This window comes from Neophocaena asiaeorientalis, unplaced genomic scaffold (assembly GCF_003031525.2).
Source record: "Neophocaena asiaeorientalis asiaeorientalis breed wild unplaced genomic scaffold, Neophocaena_asiaeorientalis_V1.1 scaffold547, whole genome shotgun sequence".
NCBI classification, from domain to species: domain Eukaryota; kingdom Metazoa; phylum Chordata; class Mammalia; order Artiodactyla; family Phocoenidae; genus Neophocaena; species Neophocaena asiaeorientalis.
Genome location: NW_020185330.1, coordinates 1,702,103 through 1,714,113, shown reverse-complemented (window position 1 = coordinate 1,714,113; position 12,011 = coordinate 1,702,103). Strand labels below are relative to the sequence as shown.

Genomic DNA, 12,011 nt, shown 5'->3' with positions numbered 1-12,011 from the left:
AGAAAGGAAGCATGTAGCAGATAAGAGATTTTCTTTTATCTACTCTTCACATCAGAGTCTGCTAGTACAGAAATTTCCCACACAGAATCAGAGCTATCCCCATATGCCCAACAGTTATAATCAAGAAATTTGAGTCTCAATGGAGGAAAACTTTAGGGAACAACTGAACTGGTAGAGGGTTTGCTGTGTTATCTGCCTAACAATCACATGACCTTAAACTTATGCCCTAAAGGTTGTGCTAAATCATGGTAATAATGTTAATACAGAGGGTGGATTCCAACAGAAAACTAATGTTTCACTGTAAGATTAAAATTAAGGATAGAAATATAGTATTGATAGAATAGAGAAGAAAATATGCTAGCCATAAGTCTAAATACAGCGGTTGTAACAGTTTCAGATGCAGTGTTGCACCCGCATTCTAGGAAGGGAGGTAAGAGACATAGGTAACTAATACAAGGCAGAAAGTGAGGAGGTACAGATAAAGCTCTATGGCAGTTTTGAACTAGAGATTAGAGGAACAGTAAGTTAATCATCATGTTTTCTTGAGGTGATGACATCTGAACCAAGTTTTTATGGAGAGAGAGACTGAAGGTGATGCTTTCTAGGTGGAGAACAGAAGACACGCACAGGCAACCATTAGTAGTCCCATTTTCTGGACATATATAGAGGTACAGTGAGAGATACAAATAAAGATCAAAAGGGCCTTTAATTACTACCTATGATGTGTTTTCTTCAGTAGAAATTATGCCAGGGGGGACTTCCCTGGTGGTCCAGTGGTTAAGACTCCGCACTCCCAATGCAGGGGGCCCAGGTTCGATCCCTGGTCAGGGAACTAGATCCCACATGCATGCCGTAACTAAGAGCTCGCATGCCACTTGATGACATCTGAACCAAGTTTTTATGGAGAGAGAGACTGAAGGTGATGCTTTCTAGGTGGAGAACAGAAGACACGCACAGGCAACCATTAGTAGTCCCATTTTCTGGACATATATAGAGGTACAGTGAGAGATACAAATAAAGATCAAAAGGGCCTTTAATTACTACCTATGATGTGTTTTCTTCAGTAGAAATTATGCCAGGGGGGACTTCCCTGGTGGTCCAGTGGTTAAGACTCCGCACTCCCAATGCAGGGGGCCCAGGTTCGATCCCTGGTCAGGGAACTAGATCCCACATGCATGCCGTAACTAAGAGCTCGCATGCCACAACTAAGGAGCCCGCGAGCCGCAACTAAGGAGCCCACCTGCTGCAACTACAACCTGGGGCAACCAAATAAATAAATAAATATGAAAAAAAATTATGCCAATGAAGACTTTTATACAGGAAGAATATCACTATTAGAACTATCTTTCATGAAAGTAAGTCTGGCCACAATGTACAGAACAGACTAAATAACAAGAGTTGGAACAGGAGGCCAATATGGACCTGAACTTGACTGAAATTAAGGGTACTATAAAAAAGGAAGGGAATTCTAGGTACTGAGGAAACAGACCATCCCATTTTGGAAAATGATTAGATAGAAGTTGCAAAGAGTCAATGACAACTGGGAAGTTGAGCCTGAAGGATGGGTATATGGTATTATCACTAAGGAAGTGCAATATAGTGCTGGACTTGTGGAGCAGCCAGTGTTAAATTTCCAGGTCCAACACTAACCAGGTATGTAACCTGTTTCTCCTAACTTACAAGGTTGTAGGTTCAAATAAGACTGAAAGGAACTCTGGGAGAGAAAAACCATAAACTAAAAAAATTCCACGAATGTTCTAATAAAAAGAAAGGAGACAAAAAAGGGTACCAAGGTCTTGGAGAGGATGGCAAAAGTAAGGATTCTGAGAGCATGCCTGGATCATTAACTTTTAAAATGGGGGAGGGGACACTGCAATAGGGAAAGGAGAAAGGATTCAAATACTTACGGCAAGAGAAAAACTGAGGTAGCTTACATTTAGTCACCCTGCTTTTACTTACTAACCACCTTTCATTTTTAATAAGATCACCTAAAGTGTATTTAGGGCCTCATCTCCAGACCCCTCTTATTATTTTAATCTTTGCAACACAGTTATACTGCTTAAAGATTTAAAACTCAACAAAGTAGAAATCTGATCTTCCAACCAACACGTTCTAATTAACTAGTAGTGTACACACAGAAGCTCAATATAATACATATTTAATTATAAATTTAAAATTTGAAATTATCTTATTTTAATTCAATAGTCCATCCAAAAATTTTCTAAACAATTTAAATTGTTCAGTGTAACTTGTTAATGAGCAAAAGATGCTTCTTCTCTTCTATTCTTCACTACCATCATCTTTCTTCCCAAATTTCTCCAAAATGAAAAAATCCTTACCTGTGGTGCCAGAATGAACAGATAACGACCTTTCTATCTGAAGTGGCGACATCATCTGTATTGTTAATTTCGCTAGGTAGATGGCTTCATATTCCTAGAAAAGATTTTAATTAACTTGAATATACATTTAAATTCTTAGATACCCAAAACAAAACAAAATTTTAAAAGTGTTCAATACATACATTATTGGTATTCTTAGTTTATACTGAAAACTCTGGTGCCATATTGCTGTAACAGAAAGGCTTAAAATTCCTATAATTTCATGTTTATTGATGAGACTATAAATCAAGTCAAGCAAATAGCTTGCACTAAGGCACTGTACATTGAACTGCCAGTCAGTATGTATTCTCTGCCACCAGGCATAAGCTATATGATCTCTGACTTCATCTGTTAAAACACATACATAACCCCAAAACCCAAACTGGCAATCTCATAGAATGATTATAAGAATAAAAAGAAATAAAATATTTTTAAAAATCAGATTAATATATGGCATTTAATTGATTCAAGTATATATTTGGTTCTAATTCCTTAAAATCAATAGTCCTCTACTTCCAGTTAAAGATGGAGTAATAAAGGCATTCCTATCCCTCTCCCCTTTCTGAAAACAAGAAATAGAGAACTCCTTATTCGAAGAAGCTAGGAAAAATCCATAACCCTGAATATGAGAAGAATGAAGAGAAAAGTAAGGAATTAATTATCAAATAAGTCAGGATACTGGCTACCTTTATGATGGCAGAAAGAGAATTATGATTAGAAAGAGGCCTCAAGAGGGCTTTTGGGATTCTGGCAAATGTTCAATTTCTTTACCTGGATGGCAGTTACATGGATGTTTATTCGCACTTTATGCATTTTTATATATGTGTATTATATTTCACAATAACATTAAAAAAAAATGGAACCAGACTAAGCTATGCACAAAAGACGCCTGACTGCGGATATCAGACAGAGTGGGTACAGCTGACAAACTAACAAGCCCTTGCCTAGTATGATACAGCCAGGAAGTGTGCATGGGCTGTGGGAGGAGGAAGGGCATATTAAGGAAAATGAGAACACCCACACCTGGCATTTCTGCAAGACGCAAGCGACGTGGAGGAGAAACTGGGTTGCATGTTGCCAAGCATCTGCTGATCTTGGTCAGCTGAAAGTAAAGGCTAAACTATTGATTCTCAAACCTGGCTATACCTGAGAATCACCTGAGGAGCCTTAAAACCTGTAGGTATATAGTCAACTCCTCTCCTCTCCCCCCAGAGATTCTCATTTAACTGGTATGGGTAACGTTCCACAGGTGATTCTAATGTGCATGCACTTTTATCAATCTAAACAAGAAGAACCTGTGACAAAAGGGACTCTTTTTTTTCCCACTCACTAAGTAGAGTCACCACTGGAGAAAAGTGTTGGTGAGAAAGTCTTCCAAGACAACTGGGAAAATTTAAACTGCCTACCTTTCCCCACCACTCCCCTGGTCCCTTTCCCACAACCTTATTGTTGGGCAAATAGCTTATCTAAGAAGAATGTCTCCAGTTCAAAGATGACCAATATCAAAAAGGAACCAATGTATGTCTTATGTAAAGATGTTTGCAAGGGAAAGAAAAGCAACATTATAACCAAAAGTCTATATATAAAGAACACTGCATGAAAACTACACCATGCAGCAGGTCAAAATTACAATTCTCCATGAAATCAATGAGAATACGGCATTTCTGAAATGAGTTCAAAGAAGAGATAAAAGGATTCATGGAAGAAATAGGACAATAAAAGAGATGACTATGCCATTTCCTACCATTTCAGAAAACAAACAGAACGCCCCTCTTAATCCTAGTTTCCCCTCCAACTACTGTTTCATTTCTGTTTTCCCCTTCTAAGCGTAATTCCTGGAATTATCTATTCTTGCTGTTCACATTCCTCTCTTCCCATTTTCCTTTCAACTCTGAGCAATTATGTTCCTAATCTAATGTCAATTCTCAGCCCTTATCTTATTTAACCTGTTATCAACCTTTGAAACAGAGGGTCATTCCCCACTCTTCTAGCACCTTCTTCACTTGACTTCCCAAACACCAGACCATTCTGATTTTCTTCCTAACTCACTGGCCACTCTTTTCAGCCTCCTCTGCCGATTCCCCATCTCCACAATCTCTACATGCTGGGAATACATTAAGGTTCTGTTTTTGAAATCCTTCTCTATCCACACTCACTTCTCTAGTGATCTCATCCAGTTTCAAAGCTTTCAATAGTATCTATATATTGATAACCCCTAGAAATACAGTTCTTTCTCATGAAATCCAGGCTTATATGTATACCTGCCCACTATCTAATAGCTCTCTCAACCTTAACATGACCAAAACCGACTCTTGATTTTACTCCCTTCAAATTTCATGCAGTTTCTCCCATACAAGCAAGTAGCAGTTCCTCTTCCAGTGTTCAGGCTACAAGGCTTAAATTCATCCCAATCTCTCTTCACATCCAATCCATCAGCAAATTCCGTCAGTTCTACTGTCAAATAAATCCAGCATCTGATCTCTTCTCACCTCTCCCCCTGCAACCACTTTGATTCAAACCAACACTCTCTTGACTCCATCACTGCAACAGCCTCTTAACTCAAGCACCTGCTTCTGCCCAAACCCCAACAAACCCCTACAGTATATACACAGTATACTATATTCAACACAGCAGCAGGCAATCTGAAGTTGTTCCTTCACTTAAAATAAAAGCCAAAGGCCTTACTTATAATGGCCTACAAACACCTGTCATGTGGCCCCTTACCTCCCAGCTTTAATCTCCTACCATTATTTGCTTACTCTGTTGCAGCCACACTGACCTTCTTGCACTTCTCGAAAATACTATGCTTACTCCCATTTCAAGGCACTTGCTCGTATATTCCTGCTACCTAGAATGCCTTCCCCCCAATATCAGCACAGCTTGTTCTCCTAATTTCTCCAGGTCTCTGCTCAAATATCATTTTTGCAATAAGGCCTTTTCCGATCACCGTTTAAAAATGCAATTCATGTCGCATCTCCTTATATGGCCTTATTTCTTCCTCCCTTATTTTTCTCTGTGACCCATTACTATCTGACCTTCTACATTTTACTTTGTTTACTGTTTAATTCTCTCATTAGAATAGGTTTCATGAGGTCAGAGATTTCTATTTTTTTCTCTGCTTTATTGCCATTGCCTAGAACAATGCCAAATAAACATCTGATGAAACAATGACATATGGGAAAGGGAGGAAAAGCTTGAGAAAAATCAAGCCAAGAGAAAAGAACAAAGTTGAAAATAATTACAGAGAAAATGGAAGATATGGAAAAAAAAGGGAACCAAAATAAAATATGTCTCTGGGAGAAAAAAACAGGCAAATGAAACAGAACAACAAAAACAGAAGCCAAATACATAGTAGAAGAAAACTTTCTGAAATAAGGGAAGGTGTGAATCTGTAAGTCCTAAGGGCATACTAAGACTGAGAAGTTAATATAGAACAATCAACAAGATATACCTTGACAAAGCATCCTATGTTCATCCAGACAACACCTCCTCCTCCCAATCAAGTCTTTTAAGGGGGAAAAATTTTAAATTAGGCTCCCCTCAGCCTTCTCTGGAGCAATATTCAATGTCAGGTCTGTGTACAAACCCATAAGGGAAAAAGTATTAAACAAAAAATTTTTATCTAGCCAATTGTCATTCAAACATAAGAGCAACAGAAAAATATTTTCCAAAATGCCAGGACTTAGGGAATATAGTTTCCAAGAACTCTTCTTGAAAATAATGCTCAAAGACAAACTCCAGTAGTTGAATAAAGAAGGTAGAATCCTATTTAAATGTAGAACTAAGGATGAACAACTAGAAAATGTGGTTATAGGATAGAATATAAATATTATAATCTGTAACAATGTAGAAAAAGTATAATCTTTTTTTTAAAAAAAGGAGGTGGCAGGACATATAACAGGAGGTAGTTTAAGTAGATGATCTTATATTGCTAAGTAACAAGAGGTATAATATTTAAATATTTTTAAAGGTATAAGAGGTAACTCCTAGAAGAACTAAGACTAATAACAAAACAGGTAGTGGAGGGGAAGGAGGAAAGAAGTAGAGGTATATAAATTTTTATCTTTTATAGTGGAAATCAACTGATAGTTATTTAAAAGTGATAACTCAAGAAACATATGTATATACTATAAAGTTACAATTGTGCCCATTAGAACTAAAAACAATAAACTTAAAAATTATCAAAAGAATACAAACATACAAAAAATTCATAAACTATAGTGAAAAGTTTTAAAAAGATGCATTTAAAAGAGAAAGCGTGACATGAAATAAAATGACAAAAGTATGTATCATTTTTAGTGTAAGAAAGTGGGATAAATTCACCTATTAAAGAAAAATACTGATAACAAATCAAATAGCAAAATCCAGCCATAGGCCATATATAGGAAATGCATCTAAAACAAAGTGATTTAGAAAGGTGGAAAGAAAAGTAATGCAGAAACTCACAAGGCAAATACAAACAATATTACACAAGGTTAATTTCAAAGTAAAATAATTGAATGGAGGAATAATGAATATATAACTACAATGAAGATCTAACTTGAATTTTATCTACCAAATAACACAGTACCAAAATTGGCAAAGACACTAGAAGAACTAAAGAAAAAATAAACAGAAATATAATAAAGTAAAGGAGTTTCAATTCACCTCTCAGCCCAAGACAGACAAATCAAACAAATACTATCAGCCCTCTATGCACGGATGCAGAACCCACAGATACAGAGGACTGACTGTACTGTGCCATTTTATATAAGATTTGGAATTCACGGGGCAGTGGGGGTGGGGGGTGGGTGTCCTGAAACCAATCTCCCACGATACTGAGGGACAACTGTATATTGAGCTTTATGCCCTGAAAACAGAGAATACATCTTCTTTTCAAGTGCCCAGGAGACAGTCGTAATAACAACTGTATATTAGGCCATGAAGAAAACATTAAAAAATTCAAGAAGTAAATAGTATTAGAAATGAACAAAAATAGAAAATAAACCTTGTCACCTATATAGTTTTTTTTTAAAAAAACCTCTCAAACAAATGTTAAGTAAAAAATAAAATCAAAAGTGAAATCACAGAATATCAAGCTATAACAATAATAAAAATATTGCATAGCAGAATCTATGTACGATATGTAGAATATGGCTAAAGCAATTCTAAGAGGATAATTCATAGTCTTGAATTCTTGAAAGAATGAAAAACTAAGCTTTCAACTCAGGAAATTCACTAAAGAAAAACAGCAGCAGCAGCACGAACAACAAAAACCTAAGGAAAGCAGAAAGCAAGGAGAAATTCAAATACAAAGAAGTTATATAAACTAACCAGATCAAGGAAAAAAGAAAGCACAGATACACAAAATTGAAAAAAGAATGGAAAAATATTTTCCTCAATTTTATCTCAAATCCTATGAAATGAATGATTATATAGGAGATTATGAAACCATCCAAAGTGACCTGAGGAGTATATGAAAATCAGACTTAACCTACCAAATGAAGAAAAGCTGTCCAAGAATTGGTCCACCCTCAAAATACACAAATGAATGAAATAATGAATAACTGAATTAAATTAAAAAATCAAGGTCCAATGATTTCACAAGTACCATATATCAGAACACCAAGAAGCCCATAACTCCAATCTAATTTACATTGTTCTAGAGCACATAAAGAGAAAGCAAGTTTCCATTTTAAAAATAAGAATCACGTGATAAACACCCAAACCAGAAGAGGGTAGTACAGAAGAAAATTACAAACCAGTATCACTTATTCAACTAATTCCAAAATCTTAAAAAAAATACCGACAAATAGAATCTAGCAAAACATTCATGGAACATAGTGTACCATAACCAAGTGAGATCCATTTGTGAACCAAAATGATGATTCAAAATTAAGAAATCTAGCATAATGTGATCCAATAATTCAACTCACCATATTAATGGCTTAAAGGAGTAAAACTACAGTCATTCCATTAAAAAAAATTTTTTTAAGCTAAAACTCAACATCTATTCCTGGTAAAAACTCTTTACATAGGCACAGATGAATACACACACACACACACACACACACACACACACACACACACACTCACACACACACACAGTGCAATACTAGAAGCACTGACATTGAAATCAAGAATAAAGTACAAGTACTATACCACTATTACTTATCATGGTTCTGATACAATGACCATCCAATGAGAAAGAAAAAAAAATTAGAAAAGTTGCAAAATTATTATGATTTGGAGATGAAAACCTAAGACAATTAGAAAATTTTTCAGAATTGTTTAGAGTTTAATGCCAACTGAAAACAATAAAAATCAACAGCTTTCCTATATATAAGTAAGTAATTAGAAAACATACTGAAGGAAAAAAACATTTTATTTATAATGGGAATAAAAGAAAATAGGAATAAATTTCATAAGAAATGCATATATTCTATATAAAGAAAACTTTAAAACACTAAAAGACATAGAAATTGACTTGAATAAATGGAACATACTCTTAGAGAGGAACATACTGAGAAAAATTTAAAGGTGTCAATTCCTTCTGAACTGTGAATGTAGAGATAATGTTATTAAAAACAACTACAGGACTCTTTCCAGTAAAGTTTACACCAAAAAATAAGTGTTAAGAACATACCAGGAAAATTCCAGAAAAAACATTAATGAGGGAATCTTGATTAAATTACTTGATATAAGTTATATAAATTACTTACATAATATTATAGTATTTAAAATTGTTTGATACAAGTGCAGCAATAAGCAGATCAATGAAACAAAATACAAGGTCAGAAACAGACTCAAGTATAGATCAGAATTTGGTATATAATAAAAATGGCATTTCAAATCAGTTGGATAAAGACAGATTTTCTTAATATACAGAGTCCTTACAAGCCAATGAGAAAAAGACCAACAACCTGATAGAAAAATAGGCAAATCATAAGGAGTTGCCACTTTTACCACCATAACAATGATCAAGAAGTTTCATAAAACACTTTCACTATTGGTATTGATTAGGTATGGGTAAACAGGTACCCCTTGTTTCCTGAAGCCTTTTTAGAGGCAATATGGCAACATTAAATTTCAAATGCCCTCTGACCCAGCAATTCTACTCTGATCAGTTATCATACAGGTGCATTCACACATGTAAACAAAGATGTACCTACCAGGATATTCTTTCCAATGTTGTTTAAAATCATGAAAGGCTGGAAACAATCTAAAGGTCCATGTATAAGCAATTGATCATATAAAACTGCAATACATACATACATCTATGTACATATACACATAAAAATATTATGCAGGTAGAGCTATATGTGATCTTCAAGATATACTATTAAGGAGACTTACTTTTCAAGTATTCTTCTTAGGCATTATTGAATTTTTATTTTTTTAACCGTATTTTTTTCTCTTTTAAATGAAGTAAAAACTAAAAGTGAATTAAAAATAAAAAGGAAGTAAAATTTAAAGTTTGGTAACTGAGACAACCCATTTTGTAGTGCTCTTGATGTCTCAATGTAAGATTTATTCCTGCATAACTGGATAGAATCAGCCAGAGCACATTCTTCAACCTATGATTTTCCTTCTTGGAAAAAAATCAAATAAATTAATCAGATAAATTCACAAGTTTACTTTACTGTCTTTTTAGTGCATCTTCTAGGCATCATCAAAATGTGAAAGAATATGGAAAAGATAAAGCATATAAAACAGAAAAAGCTGCTATACATAATACATTTAGAATCAAAACTCTTATGCTCTGTATGTGTGATTAAAATAAAGAAGTAATTGAAGACATTTCTAACATCAATTATTTTACTTTAGGTTGAAAAATGTGCCTTTAACTCTTTTTTTCTTGTTAACGGTAGCTTTTAAGAAAATATTGATAATTTTAAATACAGATGTAAACTTGAACAAAGAATCAAATTAATCAGGTTATGGCAATTTTTAAGTATTTACAAAGTAAATACTACAACTAAATTACATGAACATAAGATTTTAATTATCCTACTTTCTGACTGCCTTAAAGAGGAAGAAGAGAGAAGTTACCTGAAGCTGATGGACAAATCCAGCATTAGGATTAATACAAAATCTTCTTTCTTGAACGTAAGCAAATGCATCTCTGAAAACAAAAAAAGAAAACTAAAGCGATAATATTATTTCATGAATTAATCTCAATTTTTCCAGAATTTATCTAAAATATGAACTTACCTAACAATTTACCTAAAATAGAAAATCATAATCATACAGCTTGTACTACAGAGAAGTAGTGAATTGTAGTGGAAAAACTGAAAGCATGGGCAGACTAAGTATCACAATTCGTTTGCTTCCCAGCTGTGTGTCCTAGAAGGGGACACTTCTCAGCTTCTCTAAGCTTTATTTTTCTCAACTGTAAATTAGGCATTATAATAATTCCTATCTTGGAGCACTACTGTAAAGATGGAAGATAATAAGTATAACACATCGTGTACAGCATCTGTCACACAGTTCATGCTCAGATACTATTACTGGTTAATAAATGAGAAGTATAGGGACTTCCGTGTGTTGTTGAGATAAAAGTGCCTAGAATAGTATCTGGCACATGGCAGAAACCCAATAAATGGAAGTTATTTTCACTATTAATATTATTACTGATACATCACCAAATAATAAAGAGAATATATAAAACAAAATCTACCAGGCATTAATCATTTTCAGTTAAATAAAAGCACTTGTATTCAAATAATATTTAACAATTAACACTTTTAAGCAAACTTTTCCATTATAATTTTTAGATAAAAAATACCAAATAAACTAAAGCATTTGGGACTTCCCTGGTGGCACAGTGGTTAAGAATCTGCCTGTAGGGCTTCCCTGGTGGCACAGTGGTTGAGAGTCCGCCTGCCGATGCAGGGGACACGGGTTCGTGCCCCGGTCTGGGAAGATCCCACATGCCGCGGAGCGGCTAGGCCTGTGAGCCATGGCCGCTGAGTCTGCGCGTCCGGAGCCTGTGCTCCGCAACGGGAGAGGCCACAACAGTGAGAGGCCCGCATACCGCAAAAAAAAAAAAAAAAATCTGTCTGCCAATGCAGGGGACACGGGTTCCATCCCTGGTCCGGGAAGATCCCACATGCTGTGGAACAACTAAGTTCATGCACCACAACTACTGAGCCTGCACTCTAGAGCCCGCAAGCCACAACTACTGAAGCCCACGCACCTAGAGTCCGTGCTCCGCAACAAGAGAAGCCACCGCAATGAGAAGCCCACGCACTGCAACGAAGAGTAGCCCCCGCTCGCCCCAACTAGAGAAAGCCCACGTGCAGCAAAGAAGACCCAATGCAGCCAAAAATAAATAAATAAATAAATTAATTAAAGATAACTTGGCAAAAAAAAAACCACTAAAGCATCTGAATGTCTACTGTATGTGAGACATGTGGATCCAATGATGAACGTAGCTCAAATGGAGAGGGTTAATGGGGAACACAGCATTAGAATGGAGAGATTGATAGGGGCATGTCATGTTAAGTTTCATTGGCCATGTTAAGAATTATTAAGGATCAGAAACCTTTGAAAGCTTTTTAGGGTAAGGTAACATATGATCAGATTTATCTTTTGAGAAAATCATTCTCACTGTGGTGTGGAGAACAGAACAGACTAGAGAAGGAAAGAAAA

The 12,011-nt window shown here is 35.5% G+C and overlaps 1 protein-coding gene and 2 non-coding genes across 4 annotated transcripts in view; 2 read left to right on the top strand and 1 right to left on the bottom strand.

The window, feature by feature from the left end:
* STYX (serine/threonine/tyrosine interacting protein) overlaps positions 1 to 12,011 on the bottom strand; it is a 31,575-nt gene that overhangs the window by 4,065 nt on the left and 15,499 nt on the right. For both annotated transcript variants that reach the window (XM_024734788.1, XM_024734789.1), the window contains 2 exons: positions 10,410 to 10,482; positions 2,340 to 2,433 (listed from right to left, as the gene is read on the bottom strand). In XM_024734788.1, coding sequence (XP_024590556.1) covers positions 2,340 to 2,433; positions 10,410 to 10,482 — 167 coding nt within the window. The remainder of the gene's footprint in view (positions 1 to 2,339; positions 2,434 to 10,409; positions 10,483 to 12,011) is intronic.
* Positions 760 to 832, top strand: TRNAG-CCC (transfer RNA glycine (anticodon CCC)). Its single transcript has one exon. It is a non-coding gene; the product is annotated as a tRNA-Gly (tRNA).
* On the top strand, positions 1,088 to 1,160 carry TRNAG-CCC (transfer RNA glycine (anticodon CCC)). The gene has a single exon. It is a non-coding gene; the product is annotated as a tRNA-Gly (tRNA).